The sequence below is a fragment of the Simochromis diagramma genome, unplaced genomic scaffold (assembly GCF_900408965.1).
Source record: "Simochromis diagramma unplaced genomic scaffold, fSimDia1.1 OVJJ01000483.1, whole genome shotgun sequence".
Taxonomy (NCBI): domain Eukaryota; kingdom Metazoa; phylum Chordata; class Actinopteri; order Cichliformes; family Cichlidae; genus Simochromis; species Simochromis diagramma.
Genome location: NW_024386835.1, coordinates 4,022,056 through 4,048,548, shown reverse-complemented (window position 1 = coordinate 4,048,548; position 26,493 = coordinate 4,022,056). Strand labels below are relative to the sequence as shown.

General features: G+C 44.1%; 1 protein-coding gene across 5 annotated transcripts; it reads left to right on the top strand.

The window, feature by feature from the left end:
• Window positions 1-6: 6 nt before the first annotated feature.
• On the top strand, window positions 7-24,664 carry rassf5 (Ras association domain family member 5). Of its 5 annotated transcripts, none has more exons than XM_040029286.1 (6): window positions 7-955; window positions 12,537-12,664; window positions 21,488-21,598; window positions 22,450-22,783; window positions 22,871-22,986; window positions 23,107-24,664. In XM_040029286.1, the coding sequence occupies exons 1-6, from the start codon at window positions 187-189 to the stop codon at window positions 23,248-23,250; spliced, it is 1,602 nt and encodes a 533-aa protein (XP_039885220.1). In that variant the 5' UTR covers window positions 7-186; the 3' UTR covers window positions 23,251-24,664. The 5 variants fall into 5 exon arrangements, with proteins under 5 accessions (XP_039885220.1, XP_039885219.1, XP_039885223.1 ...); XM_040029285.1 differs by having other exon boundaries at window positions 11-955; window positions 21,485-21,598; XM_040029289.1 differs by lacking the exon at window positions 7-955 and adding an exon at window positions 6,038-6,599 and having other exon boundaries at window positions 21,485-21,598.
• Window positions 24,665-26,493: the final 1,829 nt, after the last annotated feature.

The following is a 26,493-nucleotide window of genomic DNA, read 5'->3' as shown; positions in this document are numbered from 1 at the left end:
TATCCCTCGTGTCTTTGGGGAAGCGCGCTCGCGCTTTAAAAGTGTCGTTTCCCTTGCGTCACTACTACAGGCGTGACACGGCGGGGAGAGCTGAGTTTACAGTCAGGGCACGGAGTGAAAACACGCACACTGACACCCCTCAAACAGACGAACACACGCGCTTACAGGAGGGGGTTTGACAGGATAATGGCGTCTGTGAGTGTGGTGGGGCAGCAGCCGGGTCCGCAGTTCTTCGGGCAGCTCGGTGGCAGGAAGAAAACCATCCTGCCGAGGAAAAAGTCCTGGGAGATGTTCAGGAGAAGCTCGGGGAGCGGGGAGGAAGATGTGTCTGTCACTGCTGGAGGAGACACAGGGACGGTGGTGAGAGGAGGAATGATGCCCGGTGAAGGATGCGGGGCTCCGTCCGCCCATTCTGCGCCACGTAGCCCGGAGCAGCAGCGGGACAGCGGCGCGGGCACCGCCGCTGGGGCACGGCAAAGTCACAACGGGCACATCACCGGCGACTGCAGCAGCAACAGCTACATGGACTGTCACGCCAAGCACACCGCCCGCGGGGGTCGGAGGAGCTCCTCGCTGAAGGGACCGGGCACTAATGTCATACCGAGCGAATCGCTGGCGAGTGGACATAAAAGATTGCACCGGCATCGGAGCGCGACGCAGGCAGACTCTGTGAACGGAGACGGCGGACGTCAGAGCATCTCCTTGCGGCATTCAGCGCCAGGGAAAAGCGGCGGTATTCCACTGGAGCGGGTTACGCAGGGCAGAACCGGAGTGGTGAAGCTGGCTCGTCCCGAACCTCACCGCATGGAGGCCTGGTCCATCTTCTCTCAGGGGACGGACCCCCGGGTGAAGACGGAAAGGGGTGAAGGACACCGTTTCGAGGCCAAGCCCGTTAAGCAGGACTGGTGTGACGCGTGTAGCCGGCTGGTCACTGTGGAGGCACTCAAATGTCAAAGTAAGTAGTTAAAGCAGGCTACTGCAAGTGAGTTGCTTTTTTTTCTTTCCCCGTGGAAATGAGTGATTATAGGCTTATGTGGTGCCACGCCACACACTCTGTGTATACCTGCTTCATTCACTTGTGTGATTACTGTTTCATTTCCCCACACGAGACATCGTGGAACAAACTGCGCACGTGAATGCAGAGTGTTTTGAATTAGAGATCCGCGTCTTGTTCCTGCAGCGCAGTTTTTATGAAGGGCACGTTGTAGCTGGGTGCCAAACCATAGCTGTGGTTGTGTGTTTGTACACACACACAGATAAACACACAAAAATTTTGCATGTGCCTTTGTGAGTGACAGGGAAGGACATTTCCAAAGATTTTTTTTCACCACAGGCAGCCAAAATCCTTCCACGGAAAGAGCTTTATCTAGTTCTGCAGCTGTGCCTCCCAGAGTTCCCACTTTGCTACCAGACTTAGGGAAAGAGGGCGAGATGGAATCCACAGTGGTGTACTGGTGAAATCCTGAGTAGTGGAAATGTCTGCTCAGACACATTTAATGGGGACAATATATTAAATACATCAGTCTGATGCTGTGGGATGTGAGAATGTGTTCAGAGACAGAAAGCAGCATCTGACGATGCCACTCCTAACATATCTGCATGGCTCTGTCACAGACAGTTTGGACTAGAACTCAACCTGAGGTACCTTTGTGCTTCTCTGCACACCCACTGCACATGCGTTCATCGTGTGTGTGTGTGTGTGTGTGTGTGTGTGTGTGTGTGTGTGTGTGTGTGTGTGTGTGTATGCGGCTGCGGCTGCTGAGCAGGCATTGTGTCAGCAGTAGTTTGTCATGGCGAGGTTGGAGCTGCAGAGTAGTGTGAGATAAGGCAGGATAAAGGATGATTGGAAAGGGAGGGATAATGAATGAAGCAGGTTAAAAAACAAACAAACAGTGAAACAAAACCAGGAGGAAATGAAAGAGAAAAATAAAGGATGGCATGTGGTTGCAAACAGTGGGTGATGGCAAGTGACGGGAATCAGGAGAGACAAAGAGCTAAGAGCAGAGAGTGCACAAGAGAGAGGGATGGAGGAAAAAGAGCGCAAGTTTTCCCGGCACTGCGGAGCTGTCTGATTTAGTGTGCTATCAGCAAGAGCTCACTGAGGCAAGAGCAGAAAGATTACTGGAGCATATATACCCACAGAAACATGCACACACACAAAACACACAGTTTCTTTACATCTCAAAAACTTCACTAACTTTTTCACTCCCCTTCACAATTACTCTCTTCATGGATAAAACCAATTAGTTGTACATCTGCTCTCTCTTATCAGAAGACATCAGAGGTGAATGCGGTGAACAGCCGTGAAGTTCAGCAGGCAATACAAATGTAGGCATTTTAAGGTATTTTTGCGGTGGAAGAAATGCAGCCGTGACTGCCAAAATAGAAACGGCACGCACGCACCCCGCTCCCTGCAAATGACAGGGAGTGAGAGACAAGAGGCCCTGCAACCATAAACAACCATCATTCTCCATCTTTGTCTGGTTGCCTCACTCGCTCGGCCTTCCTTTAATTTATCACCCTCACTCTTGTCTGTGTTTGCTTTGTTGCATACGAAGCCCAAACAGCTGTGCAGCGTGCACCCCTGGGACAGTTGTGGCCTTGCTCTGCACTGGAATCTGTCAATCTCCCAAGAGTTCCCAGTCTTCTAGTCTGCTGCTCTGTTGGTGTACAGGCCTTTAACTTTCTTCTGCTGCCTTTCTTCTGTGTTTATGTTTTCTTTATCTTTATTGCGCCTCTTGGGTGATGGATGAGAATGTGATTTGTGGTAAAGCTTAAAGACTTTACTCACATATATGAGCCATATGTGACATCAGGCTTCAGTGGAGCACGACATATGAAAGCATAAAGACCAACACAGATTCTGATGACTGTGACAGTCAGGACATTTATGAGCTGCTTTACTGGCGCTAGTCTGTCCCATTAGGAGACACCCCCCCCCTTACCGTTGAACCCCTGTTCTTCCATTTAGTATCTTAAAATTTCAAAGCTCATTGTCATATAGACAGAAAACATGCACACAGTTTATGTTGTGGGCCACATACGGCCCACTTTGATCTTAAGTGGGCCATAAAGATGTTTAACTAAACATTAAACCCTTAAAATATCTTACGATAAGAAAAAGAAGTACAATTTTAACAGCATGTCTGTTTTTTATCTGATAAATGTTGAAAACTTTACTGATATTTCCATAGATGGTGATTAAAAAGGAACATTTCTGTCATTTAATTTTTTAATTATTATTACTTAATTCCTTTGGTTTAGCTTGACTGGCCATGGAAGAGTTCTTTATCACCAGGAAAAGCTGAAAAACAGTCAAATGTCTAAAAATGTATGCACTGCTTCTTTTGCTGTGGCTGACGCTGGTCCCTAGGCCTTATGTTTGACACCGCTGCACTACACATACTATTACGACTTGTTATAAAATGCCAATTTAAACACACTAAAAAGAAATGAGTGTGTAGCAGATACATACGTACATCTGTAAATCTATACACTATACCAGGGAGGAGGAGGAGGGGTAGGGCACTCCCACTAATCTCAGCTCTGAGTGTCTCCAGCCCTGGGATTATCTCTCCAGAGTGGAATCACTGGGATTACAAACAGACAGGATCAGACGTCAGATTAATATTTAATTAAAGCTTTCAGGGAAGCGTGCTGTTGTGGCACTCGTACACTGATATGCTGGATCTGGTCATCTATAAGACATGTGGCACTGTCCGTATTTACACTGTTTCTTCCTAAATGCTATTTTAACCTCTTTGGAGTTAATCCCTGAGCGTAACATCCAGGCAGCAGATGAACAATTTGCAATTTAATGTAGATGTAAGCTGATTTATAAGTGTCAAATGCAGCGTAGCATGCTTTGGGATTTGTTAATGTGTTATCTGGGACCATTATATGCTGTATAAGAGGGCTATGAGAGCCTCAGAGGAGAAAACATGACTACTGACAATTGCAGGGATGCCCTTAAATGTCCTTATGTTTCTCTGTACATTCAGTTAAATAAACAGTTTGAAGGGATAGAAACGAAACATTTCAAAGAGAAACCAGAAGGAAGTGAAAAGAAAACTGTCAGAGTTAGCATTTTTCCTCATTGGTTATGTTGTCCCAGCACAGTATGATGTGCAATAATATAGAAAAAGAACAAAAGACCCCTGAAATGCCCCAAAGTTTTGAAGCAACAACCAGAGAACCTGAATCCTCATTTTACTTAACTGCTAGATTACTCAAGTAATTCAACTATTTTAGATCAATATGTTTTTCAGAGATTGTTCACGGTGGCCATGTTTGCATGAACTTGTACTTCGACCACCGTTTGTGAGCTTTGCTATCGGTTATTCTGCGTGTCTCTGCTTCTCATGTCAGAGGTCTGTTTGACAAGTTGAGCACCTGAGAGGTCAGTGATCCTCAAATTTATGACAACAGCAAAAACATTCATGAACAAGTGTGTGAGCCCACACACGTCTCTGTATTTGTCTAACAGGAAGCCTGTGTAAGTGTACACACACACACACACATGCACACCTTTCACCTCAGGGCATACCCCATGTCTGTCTAGGGACTGTATTATTTCCCTGAACTCCATCCTTATCCTACCTCTTCCTGTGGTCCACACAGTACAGGCCTTGTCTCAGCAACTGCTTTCCTTTGGCCTTTTTCACCACTGAAGAAGAAAACATGGGAGGAGGGTTGTGTTAAATGGTTCATAACCTTCTTGTCCCTGCATACCGCTGCTGCACTCTGCCAGCGCTGAGCTGAATATAGTTTGAATAAGACTTCATCCAAAGCATTCCTTTGGAGCTCATGTGTCTAAAGTTGAAATCAAGTTGAGTCTGAGTACAAAGCTGCTTTGAGTATTGAACAGAGCTTGATTGAACACCTATATTATAATCTGTTTATTTTTAATGTCATTTCAGTGAGGCTTTACACATCAGGGTGATTAATATATTTAGCTGTAATAGAAGCAGAAATGTAGGACATGAAGGGTTTTGTTGTATTTTTGCAGAAAGACCCGTGTGGTCTTTTGTGTTTGCCTCACTTTGCATCGCCACTCTGCTGTATGTATATGGGGGGTTCAAGCAGGCTATATTTAGGTTGCCCTTGGTGGATATTGATAGCAGGACTGTGTAGGAAGAGGTGGTTAGAGCAGTAAGGACCAATTCTCAAGAAAACATTCTCAAGAACCTGTTAGGCGAGGTCGATTCGGGGGATTTTAGACTTTAGCAACACACATTACATCACAGGTTAACCCCCCCCCCCCCCAAAAAAAAAAAAAAAAAAGAAACAGGCACCTCAGTGGGGAAAAAGCAGTGAGAATAGATGAAAATTCATGTAATGTAATGGATTTGTGTGAGAATGGTGAGCATCTCTTTCCTTTGTACTGCTCAGTTCTGTAAGTGGGGCAGGACGAGAACTCTCAGGAGCTTTCACTCTTTCTCTTTCACAGTGCATATTAAGAACCAACGGACTGCGTGTCACAGCGACCCACACAAACTCACACACACACGCACACAAGGTGAAGCATATCCCTCACACTGACAAGATTCAGTATGTCACTGTTGAGGGGTTAGACAGCATGGCTGACTCACTTCCTCTTCGCCAGGATGTGGATTTCAAACCGAGGAGACAGAAAAGTGGGGAGCGGCGCTGGGGGCGTCTGCAGTGATGCCTGTGACGTCTGAAGATGTCTTCAGATACTGAATGAAGTGAGGAAAGTCAGCCACTGATGGGACAGAAAGACTCCTGTTGCTATAAAGAGAGGAGAGAGAGAGGCTCAGAGAAGCTAGGGCAGTGGTTGCATTTGGGGGTCTCTGTCTCTTTAAGCTGGCCGTTCTTCACTGCGGAGTGTGTGGGTGCTGCAGCAGAGACAGACAGAGGGAGAGACGAAGAGAGGATGAGAGAGCAGCGGTGAGAGAAGCAGCAGGACGACAGAGGAACAAGTTGTACCGCAGAGATTTGGGGCTCGTGTCCTCACGCTGAGGGTTGAAGACGACTGTTTTCAGGGGTAGACCCGAGGAGGACAGTGTAGGGCGAGAAAAGGGGGTTGAGCACTGGGGAGGGTGTGAGAAGTACAGGTGGAGGGGTGGCAGAGCGTGTGGAGAGGGGGCTGTTTATTCGGAGCGTGGCACCGGTGGCAGAGTGGCTGCGCTGGGATGGCAGAGGGGGGCAGTGGGGGGGCTGGCGCTGGTGCAGTCCTCAGAGAGAGAGGGGCGGCCGGCGGCAGGACAGGAGGTCCTCCAGCGAGGGTTACGCACACAGGACGGTGCCTGCCGGATGGTGCCACCATGTTCCATCCATGGCACAGATAGCACCTCCCGTCCCAGGGCAGGAGGAGGCAAAGGGGGAGGCAGCAGCTGGAGTTGGGGCTGGGGGAGCAGAGCGCGTTAGGGTGGGCAGGACATTTCTCGGCCAGGTTTCACTGTGTCTGGAGGAGGTGACTGGTGAATCGGAAGGGGAGGCTGGCAGCGCCTGCTTCGGTCACGTGTCGCGGCGGCTGGGGCGGCTGCTGAAGAGGCTGCCCAAGTCTCGCTCCTGGAGCGACAGTTTGCGAATCCTCCGACGATCATCCTCCAATGGATCTCTGCTTAACACCTCAGGTATGGAGATGATCAAGATGACCGCAGAGTGTGTACAAGTTGTGAAACCTGGAAACGTGGGCATAGGGCGTTGATTAGTTAGGGTCAGTGCTCTGGACAAGGGGAAAGATGATGAGTAGACAGGTTGAGCTGGGTTGGCCTCAGAGGTCGGCCATGGGCCAAAATATTTGTGTATTGTGCGCACCGAGCCATCTGTCTTTGAAATGAGCCGGTAAGCTGTGTTAGTCTTTGTCAGTACCCCTAACGGGTGATCCACCCCCTGTGTGCTTTTGTGTACAGCACACAGTATCTAGAGTTTATTCTTAACCTGCACATTTTCAGTCTGCCTGGAAAAACCTCTGTAAGTCAATTATCATATTGACTTTCATATTTGTAGCAGAAATTTGAGATTAAAGTGAGCCTGCCTGAGGCTGCATGCCATTGATTTTTCCCATGTTTTCTCCAAATAGAGGACTAATGTAGCATCAGCACAAAGTGTGAATGGGTTTAAAAAAAAGAGGCAGGGAGTGAAATGGCTGGGTGCTGCAGAATCATTGATTCAGCCAGGGAGTGACAGCAGCTGCTTAAACCCCCACCACCACTAAAAAACAAAGAAAACTTCAGCTTATTGTGTGTGAATGTGTGTGCACATCTTTTGGGGGAAGGTGTAGGAGCGCCCTCCTGTGTGAGCCTGATAAGAGCCTAACTAAACATGACTCAAGGAGCAGGTCATCATTGCACCACCTGAGTAACGTCATGCTGCGGCCTCAAAAGCTTTAGAAACACCATCAGTAGTACAAGCTGCCACAGACAGATAGCAGCTATTTTTGGATGGTGTTCCCTCTAAGGAAACCCAATTCATCCTTTTAAGAATGAACCTGTCCAATTTGGATTCCTCTGTTCTGTCTTCTACTGCATCTTTAGTCTATATTTGTCTGCCAAAGAGTCTTATAAATGGTGGAGGATGCCCGGGGCGTCTTCTTAGATGCTGTAACCTGCTGAGAATATAATAACTGACCTGAAACAAAAGACACAGTTACATAATTATATCAGGGGAGGCTTTTGACAGTTCTTCCTGCCAACACGGGGCTATAATTTAGCGCTACTGCATATTTACAGAAATAACTAGAAAAAGGGCACTCTGTCAGTTTAAAACCACGTCGTCTGTGTATCCGTAGCCCATCAGAGGTTGTGCTCAGAAGCCAAATGGAGGCCATTCCATTAACCATAAAGTACTTTTTAAGCATTAGCACACAGAACATGAAAAAAAAGAAACTGCACAACATATAAAACACCATATAGCTATGAAAATGTGTCAAATTTATTGCGCTGCTATAAAATCTTCCTGTTCTCTCAGTCTAAGTACAAGTAGTATCAAATCTGAGCACTCATTGAGTCAAGCTATTAATGGCTTATTAAGGCTTCTGTCGTGCATTTTAAAAGTTTTGCCTCACTGGAACGCAGTTTAGTGCAGTTTACTACGCTGGACGTTCTTCTATTGAGGTTTGAGAGTCATTTGTGAATTAGAAACCGGGAAATATTAAAACCATAGAATGATGGGAAAACTCTCAAGGCCTGCTTGCTTGTTCAGTTGTCAGCACATAATCTCAGAATGAAGCTTTACATTCGTGACAACAGATGGGGACATGTGTTAAGAAGCCTCAAATAAACGCTATATGGACATACTGTACACTCAGTCTGCTTTACCGTAACTGTATTTCATTTAGCATGTAGTATTGATCCATCCATCCATCCATTTATGACCGCACTTCAGATTGACTCATTTAGTTAATAGTAGGGTGATGGTTAGGTTGGGATCCATAACTTTATATGGAAATTTTGCTTATTTGACATTTATGGGGCCAACATGCATGTATGGACTTCATATTTTTTAAAAATGTGCTTTTGCTTTTTTTTTATCGTGCAGCCTAACTGTCGTCATTCCAAAACATTCACTAACGATGTAATCATTACCCACAAAAATATTCAGCTGTATTTATTTACAGCTCACAGCACAGACTAAAAAAAACAAACAAAAATAAAGCCCACTTCCTGTCTTGTTTGTTTTGCTTATTCTCAGAGCATCTGTAACCTCGCAGATGGGAGTTTTGCGAGAGGAGAAGACAGACTCTGCCGCGATGAAGATTAAAAATGTCAGAACGAAATATGAAATGACTGTTTACACAAATAAAAACAGATGTCAAAGGGGTAAGAGGGTCAGATTAAATTCAGATTTGGGATTAGATTAGATCTGTTCATGTCCGATTTGGCAGCATATGGAGGGGTGGTTTGAGTTATGAATAAGGCAGAGATGGAGACAAGTATAAAAACGGAACGGTAATATTTTTATTCACTAATGTGCCGAGAGATGAAGAACAGCTACGCAGTAGGAGAACATGGATAACTGCTTCAAATCAGCTATGATGGGATCAGACTAGCTAAAGTCCCCCCAAAGACCCCCAAAGCTACTCTAAATCCTACAGAGCTCCCTTCAGGTTCATTAGTGTGTTAATATCCTCGCCCCTTTTTTATCGCTACCTAACCCCTGTGTAACCCCTTCATCCTCAGCCAGACAAGGAGTAAATACAATATGCCCCCCCCCCCCACTCGTTTCTATCTGGGACCATACAGACATCCTCCATAACCAAAGACTCACTGATAATCTCTGTTTTTACCCACGCCTGTCTCTCCCACACCCACCATGTCGCAGAAAAAACAACCACAACCACCCACATGCCCTACCTGCCGATTCTTGGCATAGTCAAATTTTTTTGATTGCGTACAGGAACGTCTCAAAGTACTTCAACTGAAACTAAACAAGGAAGAAAAACCCCCCAGAAAGAATGAAAACAAACAAAACAGCCTCATCCTCCTCTGAGATCAGAATTTACTTCACAAATCAGAGCTCGTCCTCCTTCTTCTGCTCACAGCGGCTGTTGTCGACCCAAGCTCAACTGGTCTATCCGTGGTGACACTTAACACCAGAGCCCTTCTTCACGTTGAAACAGCACAGAAATAGCGCAGAAGGAAGCTAGGCTGATGACAGTGTACTTTGCTACATTCTCAGGAAAGTTTCTGAGTATCGTGTACCTGCTCTGCATTCTCTGCCAGCAAAGTGTCTCCACCTCATCCCCATTTAATCAGAAGTATTTTACAGGGGAAAAACAACAATTCAAATCCTGAACCCTATAATGATGGGAGAGAAAGCACCAAAAAAAGTCCCCACAGCTTTAGAAGAGTCCAATGTGGACAGTGGTTGAAGTTTTTTTTTGTTTTGTTTTGTTTTTGAAAGGTAGTTTCCAGCCTAATTTCACATAAAGATATGGAAGTAAAATGGCATTTCCTGTAACTATCTCCTACTGCAAAAATCTAAAACTCCAGCAGGGTGGAATCTATTTAAGATTGAGGAACTTCTCCACTGAGTGGACTGTGTAAGAGTGTACTGTACTTTCCAGAATAGAAAGTGGAAAGCCCCTTTTGCAAGTCCCAGCGAGGAGCTCGGGGCTGGTGGGGTCAATTTGCATTCAACTGCAATTACTTAGAAAACTCACACAAGAAAAGTGCTTACTCTTCTCCTACTTACTCTTTCTGTTCTGCCTGTGCGTACGTCAGCACGCCTGCATGACCTTCAGAAACCCTCTGGTTCACTGGATCTGCTGCTACTCTTTTTTTTTCCACCTGCTCATTAGCACTCATCTGAAAGAGTCGCATGTAATACCAGGCCTGCATGCACCAGCATGCCAGCAGACGCTCAAACATTTACCCTGAACATACAAGAAAAACCTGAGCTCAAGCAATTCAAAAGAATGGGATAAGGAAGGTGCTGAAACCTGTACAGGAACACTTCTGTGAATTTTCAAAATACTCCAAAACGCTGAAATGCCATTTCCATTCTTTGTTTGTTTATGTGCGAGGCAGAGGTATGCTATCAGCGTGGGAATAACGTGGAGTTTAGGTGAACAACGTCTTGCTGACAGCGGTGTATCATGTAGGTGTGGAGCAGGGAAAGACGTTCCACCCTTACAGTGTGGCTCTGTTTTCCTTTCAGCATGTCCCAACTTTTGCAGTTACTTATCAGAGAAAAGGGTGGGGTCCGTCTTTAAGTTGTCACCCAACCAAACACCAGCAGTGTTTTTTCTGTGTAAGCATAGCCAAATGCAGAGGAAAAAAGGCACAGCGTGCCAACCAGAGTGTGGATGGAGGGAGTGAATGAAGAAAAGCAGGGCAGGAAAGGAGTTTCTCCTTTTCCTTCCCCTGCGTGCTTCCTTTCTATCTCTCTTTCTCTGCAGTGACCTCTAAAGTGTCACGAGCAGAGCATCCCCTATCTGAACTCTCCTCTCGCTTCAACACATCCCTCCTGCCGGTGAGGCACTGACGTCCTTCTCTCTCTGCTGAAGCTACAGACACACACCAGCAGTTTAGAGGTCACTGCAGAGAGGCATCTCAATCTGAAGTGACTTCTAAACTGTCATGGGAAAACTTTTTCCCCACGTAGCCCGGCTTTAAAAAGCAAGCCCACCATTATCCAGTGTCTTTAATGCCCACATAGACCTTTCTGTTTTTTTTTTTGTTTGTTTTTTTAATCAGTAGCAGATAATAATGTGAAACTGCTAGCTAATTTTCTAATAAGAAAAGCTCCACACACAGCTTTGTAATTAAAGCCCTTCTCTTTAACAGTGGTCATTAATTCAATTCAATTTCAATTCAATTCAATTCAATTTTATTTATATAGCGCCAAATCACAACAAAAGTCGCCTCAAGGTGCTTCATTAAGAAGCTTGTTACTATGGTTACTGATGCTGAGTGTGAGAGACGCAGTGATACCCCCCCCCCCCCCCCCTCCTCTTTCCTCCCTCCCTCCTCTAAGAACAGCAGACAGAAAAACAACATGCAGGGCTCAGCCTGGCTTACTCATTCAGCTCTAGCTGCAGCAAAGAGGTGTAACAGAAAACAACACATGCTGATTTGAGGTTTGATCTCGCCGAGCGCATGCAGTATAGCCCACTGTGTGTCCTTTATGAAGCTTTAAGCTCAAAAACCATGAAAGGCGTCTGACTCAGAGCTTCCACAAAATACACTTCTCTCTTTGTCCGTGCAGCTCTATAATAGTAATCTTTTTTTTTTTTCTTTTTTTTTATCCTCGTGCATGGATTATCTCACCGGCGGAGGAGAAGTGAGATCTGAGGCTGCGCATTGCAATGGGGAAAGTCTCTGACCACAATAAAGTCAGCAGGGCATAAATAAACAGACGCTGACATACGTGGAACCACCTAGAAATTAAAGAACAACGATGGACTATTTGGGGACATTTTAAGGGGGGGGGGTTGAATCTATTCTTTTCTAGCTGGGCGGTCAATAGGAGTTGACCAATGGCAGCATTGCACCATTTGTTCCCTTTAAATGGAGTAAGCCCATCAGTTGTTGCGGTGCATTAAAACTGTGTTACATTATGCATTTGATTTTTAATGGATGTGACATGTTCGTTATTGACTGACTAATGTAGTTCCACTGGAGGGGAATTTACTTCTCTGATCCCTTCTCTGAGCAGTAATATTATGACAGCCAGATTTCACCGGGCCTTAAATTAGTCAGTATCAGGTAAAGTTGCTTGATTAGAGCACATGTTCAGGTATCAATGCCTCCAGTTTTCCTGAATCACTACACACATGCATATAATCTCTTAGCAGTTTAACACTGTATAAGCTGCGAGTCTGCCCTTAGCCACTAGATGGAGCCAGATTTCTGTGCAAATGGATCTTTTGCATGATTTCACCTTTGATTAAGTCAGAACTGGGTCTCATTTATAACTTACATGCGACTAATCACCATTTCACACTTTCACAGGGGCCACATTATTAAATCACCACATGATTAAATTCGCTGCTGTTCCCTCTCGGTTCTGCGCCTCTGTTCTTGTCTCTGACTGGAGTGTTTTGTTTTTGTGTGTGTGATTAACAGACTGCAGCTACACATGTCACCTGGAGTGTAAAAGTAAAGTACAGATTGACTGCAACAAGAGGGACAGAGAGCCCGAGGAAGCTCCTTCTCCCAGACGGCACAGCTCCTCCACAGGCTCTCAGTGCAGGGTAAGTATTTTAAAAGACATGACAGGAAATGGGTGCCATTTTTGGGGGGGGTACAGAGGAAGAGTAAGCACTTTGACGTGTGCAGCAGAGGTGTACGTGAGTCAGGGCTGGGTAATGGAAGAGTTCTTTCCTTCCGTGCCCACACTTTTACATAACCATCCTCCACTTTGACTGCATGCGGTCTCTCCTCCTTGGCTCTCCACTTATGAATGTATTTATGCACTCATTTGCTTTTTTTGGTCACAAAGTGTTCCCAGGACAAAATATGCTACGTCACATTAGCGTCTGCTCTCCCACTTTCATGACTTCTCTTGCCGCCCTCTCTCTCCCAGCTTTGGCTCTCCACCAACTCTCTCCAGAAGTGTAGAGGTTTGCTTCTGGATGTCCTAACTTTTGGATTGCTTAATGAGTTTATTAAGTGCTTTTTAGTTGCATTGACCACTCAAATGGCTTTATTCACACACCCATAAAGCACTTTATCAGTTCGGCATACAGAAAGGAGGAGCCGGAGAACCACTCACACTGCAATTAGTGGACATTCCTTGTCCACAGCACTAACTCTGTGTACAGGAACCTTATTTGTTGTTTGCTCTATATCAGAGTTTTTAGATGTTAAAGGAATATGTAATTTTTAGTATCCATGGATGATGGTAAGTCAGTAACCTATATAAAGAAGAAATCAACAGTTTTAAACTTGAAATTCAAAGTTTCAGCTTTTAGCCTTATTTCCTATTCTCCTACTGTACAAGTCCGGAGGCGTCCAAGTGATACAGTAGTTATGTAAAATCCATCCTCAAAATAGTGCCTCATTCACTCTTTGTGTAAGCACATGGTTGTGTTTAGGGACCTATAAGATCGTGAGTGTGCTGCTCTTGGCATGCCATCCACAGTCACCCACGCAATGTGGTCCATCCACACACGCACAGACACACAGATATCAGGCACAAGAGTACTCTGGCTAACCAAGCAGGCTTGCAGCAAAATGTTGGCAGCTCCTCTTATGTCCCGAGGTCATCTAGAGAGTGTGAGCGAATGCATAGAGAGTAATATGATCAAAACAGCGTGCACAGAATTGGAGCAAAGTGTGTTTGTCGTTTGATCCAATAGCACCACTTGTTCTCTATTGGTTTCAATCAAAATCTCTAGTGGAACATAAATGCCACAGTCCCAGTTGTTTCCCTTAGTTTTTAGTTGTTTCTGGTGTCATTTTGTTTCCGTGCATCATGTTTAGCATCAGTTTCCTTGTTTCAGCGTGTTTGTTATTTATTTGTCTTTCAGTTATTTCCTGTTTTACTTTGAAGGTTTATTTTCTCATGTGTGGTGTTGTTTTATGTACTTCCTGTTTTTGTTGCTTTCCTTTCTTTGTGATTGTCTGCTCGCCTTTCATTAGTTTTATATGTGCTTTGTTTACTTCACCCGCTCCTTGTCCCCACCAGTGTCTCATTTTGCAGTTAACCCCAGAGGACAAAATCATTATGAATTTTTTATTTTTTTTTTTGGTCAAACTTTCCCAAGTGCTATTTTTAGTAGAGCAAGGGATTTTCATCACACCAGCTCCTATTTATACAAACACTAGTTTTCTTTAGAAATTATAAATTATTTCTATTTGGCAAAAGCAAAAGACATCAGTTTAGACTCGAGAAAAAGAATTGTTGATGCTCATATAACAAGAGAGAGATATACAAAGTTGTCACAAAAAGTGTCAAGAACTGAAGAGAGCCACACAGTACAGAACGAGCCTGGCAGAGTTAGGAAGCAAAAGATTTCAAAGACTCTGGAAAGAAAACTAGTGAAAGATGTGTTTAAAGACCCCAGAACAAAATCAAAACTGAAATTCTCATAGGAGGGTTAATAGCCCTGTCTTTATCTGTCCATATGGACTTTGTGTTTCCCTTTGTTTGTGCTCAGTGCTTTTCCCCTGCATTTCTTGTGCTCTTATTTTGGATTCTTGGTTTGCTGCTGTTTGGACTTTGTATTTCTGTGTTTTTGTAATCGCCATTACCGGTTCCTGTTGTGTTTACTTCATCTGCCTTGGTGTCCTACATTCAGGTCATCTGTCCAGCTACACACGAACAAAAAAATAACGACAAAATTGCTTTTATGTATTTTACATTTAGGCCATTAGTCAGCATGTCAGCATTAAAAGATTATGTCAGTTTTAGTGGCATATGAACTTAGTGACTGGTGTGCTTCAAACAAAGCCTCTTGAATGGCTAGAGGAGAGACGACACTTTGTTTCCTGCAGCCCCCTTTTTTTCCATTGCTCTGTTTTATAACTGTAACCATGTGTGTGTGGTTAGTACGAGTCCTTTTTGTGTGTACATCAGCAGAAATTGATCGCCTTTTGCCCCATATGGACGGAGACTGCTGCAGCCACACAAAGGATCATCACGCTGACCAGGTTTCATCGACTTGAGACCAGTAGTGTGTGTGTTGTTCTAGTTTGTGTGCAGCACCCCCTGCTAGCACTCTTCTCCTATACTGATTACGCTGATGGAAGCGAGGAGCAGAGCTGCAGGTTATCAGTCATCAGCTGACTTAAACCTGATGAAAAACACCCCAGTAAAAGGCTGACACACTGTCGGTGCATGCCACAGTTCTCCCAAAGCTTATTGTGTGATTTTAAAATCTTGCTACATGCACTGAAGCAGCCGACAGACAGATGGGCACATCAATCTCAGCAGCAGCAAGCGTCGGCTGCTTTTTGGCAAGGGGGTCGCTGCCAGAGTTAGAGGGCAGGTTGTAGGGTCGCTCTGAGGTTAGGGGTCACGGTAATCTCTATGCTAACAGCCATCATTCTTCATTTTCTTTCTCTCTCTGTGGGCACCATAAGCCTATCCCTCATCACCAAAACAGCAATGATTGTGCACCTTTTTGTTGTAGTACTGTGTCTGTCCCTGCCTGTGTTTCGGTGCTGACAAATTAAGAGTCGGGATGGTTCTACATAAAAGTTACATTTACGGCGGTTATGATGGTTTCCAGTCAACCGTTGCACGCTGCACCCGAATATCAGTTGCAGAGCAGCCATCTTGCCCGGCTTCTGTGCTGCTTCCTGTTTGTGCTCGTGTTTTGTATGTCATACAGAAGCTACGGGCCTTCATATCTCTCACTCATCAGCATTTCTCTTTCTATTTACACATACCTCTCTCTTTCCCCTCTGTGAGAGGAAGTGGCCATGCTTTGCAGGGTGCAGTCGCTTACAGGAAGAGAGAGAGAGAGAGGGAGAGGGAGAGAGAGAGTGGAGGGAGAAGGGGGAGGGCGCTTGCAGACTGATAACACGCTCAACCACAGATGGTTGAGCAAGGTTGCAAGAGAGTGAGGCAGTGAAGCTGGTGCAAAGACAGGCTGAGAGAAGAGGGAGAGGATAAGAAAGAGAGGAGCTGAGTGTGAGGATTCTGTCCTTTTTTTGGTAACATTGTCAAAACGATGGGAAGGAGAGCAGAGAGGAGGTAGCAGGGGATCTGTGAGCATCTCGTTTCTGCAGTCGAGGAGCTCTGCTGCTGCTATTTACCCAAGACCCTGGGGACGGATGGATGCTTACACAAATAAATGCCAGCATAATTGACTTGGTTGTGCATGAGGGACTTTAGTTGGACTGTTATTCGCTCCTTCTCAGTGGGTCTTCACAGAGACACAGAGCAGGATCAAAGCAGGATGTGGTGTTGCTTGCATGCATGCCTTAACGAGTGTGTGTTTGTGGGCATAACAGGTGCTCTCAGGTGAGCGAGCTTAACTTGAAACCAGTCTGTAAGCTGACTCCATCACTCCGCCGTGTGCCTACGTTTGTGCGTGCGTGCATGTGAGGTAGTTACAAGCTTTGCGTAAAAGTGTCTGTATGTCTAGCTGAGAATACTCAGGTGCACATACAGATTGGCCTGTTTGTGACTCTCACACACACTCACACGCATGACAGGAGGAAGTGACACGTCTGTTGCTCGCTCTTGCATTTCCTGGTCGTCTCTCCGGTAGCACCCAAAGTGCCGAATCGAAGCAGAGTTCACCTGTTTCGCCCTCGCAGGTGGGATCTAAACCCTCTGGATGCATCAGCACAGGAGCGCAGACTATTTCTGGATGAGTAAAGGGCAGTTGTACGCGTGTAGACTCTGACTGTGGCCAAGCGTCACTTCGAGACAACCCATCGCTTCCTCGAGCTGCCAACGTGCTACTCTGGTGCTTTTCTGGTGCCAGAGGCTGTCCTCGGACCTCTCCATGACCGTCAAAACAGTGCTGACTCCCTCCATGACCAGCAGTAACAGCATGAGCAGTGGGTACTGCAGCCTGGATGACGAGAGCGAGGACTTCACTTTCTTCACAGCCAAGACCTCGTTCTTCCGCAAGCCTAGGCAAACAACTAAGGTACAGAATCAGGAGTACAGTCAACCTGATAATTGAAATTTTAATATCAGAGCAAGCTCAGTCGGTGCGCCAATCGTGCTGGCAAACAAACTCTACTGCACTTTTTCTATATTTAAAAAAACAAAACTTTTATCCAAAAAGGAGAAGTTAGGAGAGGAAGCGGTGGCGTTTGTGCATGGTTAAGTAGGCCTCTAGGTGTGTGTGTGTGTGTGTGTGTGTGTGTGTGTGTGTGTGTGTGTGTGTGTGTGTGAGAAAGTAGGAAGGGGTTACTGTAATACAGCTGTATTGTTCAACGTTGATCTGTTGGCTTGTCAGGTTTTGCTTGTTTTTAACCGACTGATTTCATGGAGGCTTCTTCTCTACAGTGTGTGGGAGTGGAGAGGTTTCCATAGAGGCAAAGCTGATACTTTTGCACGAGAGCAAGCCTGCGTGTGTGTGTGTGTGTGTGTGTGTGTGTATACTGTTTAACTGCACTTTTCTAGTTACCATAGCAACCCATTGCTGGTTTTACTGGCAGTCTTCACACTTCCTGAGATTTAGTTTAGCTCTACTGTACATTCGGTGACCTGATTGTGTAACAAACCATAACCAAAGTATTTAAAGTAGCACTTGAAAGAAAAGCAGCGCTGTCAATACTATAGATGAAAAAGAGAAAAGAGACCCAGGAAGTGGGAGGCGGCCTGACAAACCAACACAGACAGTTGGTGTTCATGTAAAACCTGCTCATCCCCCTTCTTTGCTGTCCTTGCCTTGTGCTGCCTTTGGTGTCTGACTTGGAGAAGGTATAATCTCTGAATAATTGACCAGCTGTGCTGTCAGGTTGTGGAGTTAGGGTTGCAGCCAGGCTCACACAGGAGGGTAAGGAGGCTGACTTGCCTGATCTGAGAGAACAGAAGCTGCCAGCTGATTGAGACTGATGACCCTGACGCCCTGTAACCAAGAAATATTATATGAATTATAATGTAGTAGCACTGTTAGCTAGACAACATGGTAGCTAGTCTACATACCCAATAGAAACTGAATTGTGTGCTTGCGTTAAATGCAGCCCTGTGGGGCAGTGCGTCTTTAAAGAGCAAAGTGCTCTGTTTATCCTCGTGTTTGAATATGGAAAAGGAGTATGCAAAGATCTGAGCTGCATCTTGTAAATAGAGACATTATCATAAGTTTTGTGCATAAGGAACTGAACTGAAGTGTCACTGTGCAGGCAAAGCTTACTCTATGATTGTGTTTGCATTTAGGTACACACACAAACACACACATATTCATCCAAACAGTTGAATGGAGTTCATGTACTCTTTTATCTATGAATTTCCAGAGCTGAGCCTTTTGCTCCAGATTAGCCAGCCATCGTGTGTGTGTGTGTGTGTGTGTGTGTGTGTGTGTGTGTGTGGCAGAGAAAGAGAGAGAACTGCTATGTGCCGTTCTCTGGTATAGTTCAAATAAATGAGTTATAACACTGATATTCACCCGGAAACCTGTAACCTTTTATTCAGAAACAGACCGTGTTATGCTAATAAAACAAGAATATTGTGTCTATTACTTCCTCCTACATTATCTTAGCCAATAGAAACTCTGATATGATCCAAACACATCAACCTGTCGTGAAATCTCTCACTTCCTTCAGTGTACAACCAAGTGTTACTGTGTCACGTAGCTTGCCTTATTAGCCACCTAGCTACCTGTGGGGCCCAGTCCAGAGCATCAAGTGATGCTAAATCCAAACCAGCTGAATCAACTGTAGCTCTCGTGTTAGTTAGTCATTGCACAGATGATTGTTACTGCTTGCACTCAAACATACAACATATTAAAAACTGAGCTACAATCCTGCTCTAAATTAGCATCGCAGTGAGACCACGAACAACAACCGTAGATATTTGCAGTTTCAGTCATCATAAAAAAATGCAATAAGTTGTGGTAGTAAATCTATTTTGATGCTAGTGCTTAGGTTTGTGTGTGTTTGTTGTGTGAGTGCACACTCATGCACAGACCTGCACTGCTGGCAGTGATGGCACACACACACAGCGCTCTGTGGGCTGTGAAATAGAATCAGCTTGCACTTCTCCTTGACACTTGACCCAGTAAAGACAGCGCTCTGAAACAAACTGCTGACAGTTTGCGTGTGCATAGGTCCATGTGTGTATTTTATGTATGTGATTGCATGTGACCATCCCACACTGTTCAAAATGTTTGTATTTTTGTGAAAACGCTCATCACTCGTCATGTTGTCGGTCTTACAAGTTTGAGTTAAAAAGGTGGTCAGGTGATACACACAGACAGGTGTGATACATGATTTCATATCGACTACACTCCCGTGATATTTCAAGCAGTCGTAAAACCTCTTGTCCAGCTTCACAAGAGTGAGAGCATCAACACTTATCTGCGTCACTTTGGAGGGACTGTGTCTGTGTATGTGAGAGACTCTTATGTAACAGTCAGAGATATTTTATTTATATTTTTCATGCTTTTTAGATACACAGTACCTTTTTAGATGCATTCAGCAACAAGAACAAATTTGATTTGCTTCAGGTTTGCCTCAAGCACCCTCGCCAACACAGTGAAGCTCAATCAAGTAGCATAATAAAAGCTGTGTATGTGGTAAAAGTGTGGGATCTAAATTATGAAAACAGGAGCGTTTAAAAACCAACATGGCAACAAGAGCTGATTGTTTCATTTGAGACTGAGACAGTATAATCAGATAACTTATTACATGTATGCATTAGATGATGGAAGTGTGCTTGCACATTGGCTAAGAGACTTTCAAGCACTTACAGTCTAAAGATATCTAACTATCTAATGTAGTGAAACACTTAGCTCTGGAGCCAATAATCTACAGTGCAAGTCCATCAGATGTGTTTTCCTGGAATGTCTCTGCAGACTCTGTGCGCCTCTGCGACCTGGTCACAGTCAGGGCTTTTGCCGACCTCACAGGAGCGAAAACTGTACTATTGTCCGGCTCTATTGTCCTCTGATCACTCTCGCTGGTATGCAGACAGGCAGGGCAGGGCACTGCTTCTGATACATTTATAAACTCACATACAAACGCAGGAATTCCTGCGAGGTTCTTTGCATTTTGTTGCTTTCCACTGCACGGAATTCTCGATACGAGTCCGCTCCTCCGTATCCCTCAGATTCCTTTCCTAACCTTGGATTGCACAATGTGCTCTGTATTTTATTTATGTTTTTATGAATGCAGCTGGGTCAGTAAACTCAGTGGCTTTTTATGGGTCTTGTGAGATGCAGAACAGAAGGCTTCAAATTCCCTCATGACAGAGATACTTACATTCATGATCCAGATATGAGGCAAAAACACTCGTATTTGGGTCCTAATTAGTAAAACATTTTATTCTCAAAGGCGCCACCTTCATTCTGCTGCACTGCTGCAACTTTGGCATTTTTACATAATTGTGGGACTATAATTGGGCAGAGTCTGGTAGAGCAATAAGAAGAGCAACAAAAAGAATAAGCAGTGCAGCGTTTCCCCTGCCAGATGCCCAGTTTTAGCCAGAATGGGTCCTTTTATTTGTGTCGTTTGTTACCATAAGGGTGCACTTATTGCATTTCCATTGAAAAAAGAAACAGTGACTTCATCTTCAACCTGAGGACTTCCCTCTAGAAACCATAGCTGCATCACATTTTCTCTCTCTCACACACACACACACACACAAAGACACATAATCTCTCTCTCCCACCTCCCCGGAAAATGCAAACGAACAAGTAGAAGGGAGGAAATTTTACATAAAAAAAAAAAAAAAAAAAAAAAAAAAAAAAAAAGCTATTGTGAGATAGAGAGGATGCATCCCACTGTACTATAAATAACCTAGTCAAACTCTGTGTTGCTAAGGCTGGCTCAGCAGCCGCTTTTTCATCACTCCTTACCCCTTCTTTCGCTGCCTCCCACTCTTTGACTCCCCCTCGTCTCCTTTCGTTGCATCCTTCCTTTCTCTCTCTCTCTCTCTCGTTCTCATCCTTATTCACAAAGGGAAATGAGTAAGAGGGAGGCAAAGCTGTCAATATTCTTGCACTGAGATGCTGAATGCACGATTAGCTCCATTCACAACATTTCCTGTCCCCGTGCAGAGCTGCGGGCTAGTGTAACTATGCTTTAGCGCGTTTTCAAAGCCCATCAGCTGCAGTCAGAGTCAGCTTTTTCTGTGTGAGGATGGCAAAGATGGAGGGCAGGGTAGTGTCAAGAGAGACCACCCTGCAGGAACTGGCCTAGATTCTCTTTAGTCTTATTTGTGAGCCAAGCATGACACCCACTAGGTCTGCAAGTCTGTGTGGAAGGTGAAAGGGTTTTTCCTGATTGTGGTTCACCTTTCTTCAGAAACTTGAGCAAAGACTATTAGACCGTTTTTGTTTTTCTGGATAGATTGAAGCGGCACCATCTGCTGGTTAAAGATAAAACATTCCTGCTGCTTGCGACAGTGGTGCAGTGCTGATAATAATTTTTTCTTTGCCTCACAGCAGAATGCAGCAAAGGAAGAAGAGAAGGGAGCGACAAAAGACCTATCAGTGGAAGAAGTGCGGGCCAGGATTGAAGCGTATAACGCTCAAGTCACAGAAAATGGAATGAAATTGGTGAGAGTTTTGTTTTTTAAACAAATTTATAAATTTGCACTATTCAGTCTCAAAGTCACAATGAAACCTTATTATTTTAGCTTCCCTTTTTTCATAAATGCACACATATTAAAAACAACCAAACAAACCTGGATGTAGTGTAGAAAGTAAAATATTAAATTAGGAATAGTATTACGGAATACTTAGTTTGATCAAATAAAGTAACACACTTTTATATATGTAGCTTTTAACTGTTAAAAACAAAAACAAAACAGAAAGTACGGGAATGATTTGAAAAACACAAAAGAGGTGATAAAAATTGCTTCCCTGTTGGAAGCCTTGATTTAACTTAGCTTACAGGTGCAAACACCTGGGACCATTCAAAGTTCATTTTGGTCTGCTGGTCTGCAACATCACAAGAATAGCAACTCACCAGGAAGTGGCTGCTGCCGGCGAGAAACATTTTTCTCATGAACTATGCAAACAAGATTGAACATGTTAGAGTGCTTTCGGGGTGGTGGTTGGTGGTTTTTTTGTTGTTTGTTTTTTGACAGGCCTGTGAATTTTCATGCTGAACTACAGTAGGTCTTTCATAACTAACTGCTCTGTCATGTTTTTCCACTTATATTAGAAAAAAAATCATAACTGTAACTAAAGAGTCATTTTTTTTAAAACCTGTAAGTTAAGTTCAGAAAAAAACACATCTTTCACATTTTCCTAATTTCCATGTTTCACTGCATTAACCTGTCTATAAATTGAAAGATCTTAAACCACCACAAGTTTGGTGGACATTAGATCCTAAACAGCATCATTAGGCTGCATTTTGTTACTTTGCACACATTAATGCACGACCTTTCCCTCTCTTGCTGTAGGCTTCAGACGGCTCATACACAGGCTTCATTAAAGTCCACCTGAGGCTCAATCGACCAGTCACCGTCCATGGCGTGGACCCGTCAGCCTCAGAGGGTGCGTCCAAGCAGGTCAGCGACCGCCTCCAAGCTCCGCCGAAGGAGCAGGAAGCTACAGACTCTGAGCATTCAGAGAAGAGAACGTCCTTCTATCTACCAAGCGACAGTGTGAAGCAGCTCCACATCAGCTCTCAAACCACCACAGGAGAGGTCATCAAGGGCTTGCTGAAGAAGTTCATGGTGTTGGACGATCCACGCAAGTTTGCGTTGTACAGGCAGACGCACCGCGACGGACAGGGTGAGGACAACACATGTGGAGCCGCTAGCTCGCGTGGTTTCCAGAAAAGTAACTGGTGATATCAACGCTATGTTTTTCTTTTTGCAGACCTCTTCCAGAAGCTTCCCCTCTCCGACCACCCTCTTCTTCTAAGGTTGATTGCGGGACCAGATCCAGAGCAGCTCAGCTTTGTGCTTAAGGAAAATGAGACCGGAGAAGTAGAGGTGAGAAGGCACAGAAACATGCACAAGTTTATTACTAAGCTGCAAATGTTAAGTAAGAGGGTAAGTGCCTCCAGAAGTGTTATAAATCTGCTCCTTCTCTTTTCCCTCTTAATCCCACAGTGGCATGCATTCTCTGTCCCCGAGCTTCAAAACTTCCTGGTCATCCTTCAGAAAGAGGAGACGGAGCGCATTAGAGCAGTGGAGCAAAAATACACTGTTTACCGAAAGAAACTACAGCAGGCCCTTCAACAACATACCCCCTGACCCCCGTCACACATAACGTCATGGCTTTAACCCAGGGAGAGACTGACCCTTTGAACTCCGACACCTTTGAGATCTATTCACAGAGCGGAGCCCGAACTAGCTTTTCTTGGAGCTCCAGATATACAAGCGGACGTGCACACATCTTCACACGTGGTTGCATAGCCTTTCTCAGGACGCATATGAGCCCCTCTCACCGCCACCACAACCCCCCATACGTTGCCTCCTTGTGAAGGGGATCGGGAGTCGAAAGTGTTGTAAAAAGCTACAGAGTGTGTGTTGTCTTCTAGCTGATGGGACAAATAATGCCAAGGACGCTTGCACACACACACACATACACACAGAAAGATCTGTACTGTAACTCAACTCGAGTTGAGACTGATAGATTTGAATAAGTGGTGTTTGTAAAGATTCCCTCTTTTTCTGCTACCGCTGCTGCTGCTGCTGCTGCTACTGCAAGTGTTACTTATGCATGAGTCTGAGCTCATCTTCCCTGCACATAGACTTAGGATTAGAACAGTAGGCATGATTACTTTTTTTCTGCATCATGCAGGGATGGAAGGACAATCATACTGTGTTGTTCCTGGAAATGATATATCAGTTATCAGCAGATGTGCTATTTTATCTCTCTGGAGTTCTAAGGGAGGTATTTAGGGTGGGAGTTGAAGTACTGGCAACCCGTGCTTCTCCTTAGAAAATGTTTTCTTAAGGAGTTTCGAAATCTCAGAACAGGTATAAGAAAGCGAGATCCATTCTGGGCTTTTTCTCAGGGAGCATGAATTGGGAACAGAGAAAAGCTAAAGGAGGAAAAAGATAGCCCTGTTCCACATAGAACAAGCTCGTTTTAGCCCCTGCTTATCTGTTCTTATTTGCTAAATTCAGTCAGTGCTTCTTCAGCCACACCCAGTTGGCACCCTTCTCCATGCTCCTGCAAAACATACACATAATCCAGACATGTTCCAAGATGATAACTGTCATATAATTTCCATTTCCCCTCTCACTTTAATCGCAATCAAACTTGCATGAATTCCACTTGCAAACTGCATGAACCCCACCTGCGGAGAAAAGCCTGCCGAGGGAGGTGAACCACAAACCTTTATGGACACACTTTATGTACACTGATGGAGTTGTATATTAAATGTTACAGGACTTTGATGCCAAAGCTTAGAGGGGGCACATCTGCCGAGAGTGATTAAAGCGATTACAGACAAAAGTTTGTTGAATTAAAGGTGGTGTATGTGAGGAAAACTGATTCTGTTTTGCACATTTACAGCAGACGCAGGTTAATGATGGTCCAAACATCTGGGGCTGGGCATGCATTTAGGTTTTCTTGAATCTACCTGCCTTCCAACCTAAAAAAAAAAAAAAGAGGAAATAATAATATATAAAATTCATGAACATGGCTATGATGTACCAATGATGTGTTTGCAATGCATATGAATTATGTAGACACTGGAAAAAGAGTGACAAGGTTTAACTTAACTGTTGAAATGAACATTTTAGGTATCATTCCTACTAGTTGGTTTGTGTGTGTGTGCGCGTGTGTCTGCACTCTCATTTAGGGCAGTGAGGATAATGTGAATAGTGTTTTAAAATGAGTGTGTCTGTCAACAGCGCTCCATCATTGGGCCTCACTTACAAAGATGTGCATTTAGTGCACGTATAATGTAACAGATCCTAACTGCACATTAGCTGGCTGCTAAAACATCTGGAGTGCATGCATCACAGAAAACATTCAGCCTTGAGAAGTTCTTATGCTTCTTCATTTAGTGCAAAAAAGTACTGATACACGAGGCCTGTTGTCCATGAGCACATGCGTCCCTCTGTACTGTTTGTGTGTTTGTTTGTTTTTTCTTATTTTTAACGCCACCACCCAAAGCCTGAGCTGTTCCTGCTGGCAGTGCCTTTTTTTTTTTCTTGTGCCCCTGTGTATCTATGTACTGTGTTTCAGCACACAGGTGCCCGAGTTAAATGTATGGGTGCTTTTGCATGTGTGCAAACCTGTGTCCCTCGGGTGGTGCTGTTTCTCTCATTTTTCTTTCTGTCCTGTAACACTCATGTCTTTCCACCAAACCCTCTGCGGGAATGTGTGTGTGTGTATGTGTGTGTGTGTGTTTGCGTGTGCGTGTGTTATTTATTTCACGGTTCACACCATCCACATTGTTATTATGTAAGGGATGTGTAGACCTGATGCTTTTATTGCGATTTTATTTTGTTTTATTTGAAGAAGTGTGTGTGTGTATATCAGTAGAATTGTACAAAATCTGAAAATGAAATTAAAAAAAAAAAGGAAATTCCTTTATTGAAACTTTCTCCTTTGTTTGTTTTTTTCTTTTTCTTTACAGCAGTATAAAATATTTCAGTGAACAATCTTATACTGTTAAATCAATACTTATTAAATGCTTTACTGCGATACAAGAGAGGTCTGTGTACAAAAGACATATAGAGTAGGGCTGCACGATATTAGGAAAACCTGCGATGTGCGATAACTGTGATCAATACTGCGATAACGATATGACTTGCGATAAAATAAATAGCAAAATAAAAACAAAAAACGAATACATAATTTCCGCTTTACTGCAACAGTTTTATTTAATGAAAGCTGCTGTATTAGCAGTGTAACAACAAAGTGCACTTTAACATTGAAACATTGCCCCCATAAAAAAACATTGAGGCTTGAATTCTGAAAGACATCCTTCCCGGTCTCTAGAATTAGTTTTAAATAAACATAACTTAAATTATACTGCAAATTATCTCAGTGCAGTTGTTCATCATTTTACCACTCACCAAGTAGTTATGATGCAAGTCAAAACTGGAGAGGAAACTTTACTGTAGTGCTTGCGTAGTTTTCAGCTTGGCTCAGTTCAAACATGACGGTCTTGCGGCATGTTTCATACATTTGTGGAATGGCGACATGGGAAAAGTAGTTTCGTGAGGGGATGCGGTATCTCCGGTCCACTTTATGTATCAGACTGGTGAAGCCCTCTCTGCTAACTGTATTTATAGGCATCACGTCTTTGTCAAAAAATGTGTAATGGTCTCTGTTATTTCTTTGTAGCGCTTTGACGTTTTCTCATAAGGAGTTCCACCTGAAAAACTCGGATACAGAGACTGCTGTTGGACTGCTGCGCTCTTTGTCTTAACATTAGCAACCTTTGTTTGGCTAGCCCTGTCTTTCTGGAACTATTCAAACAGTTCTCTGTGGTTGTATTGAAGATGATGGTGGAGATTAGTCGTGTTTCCTCT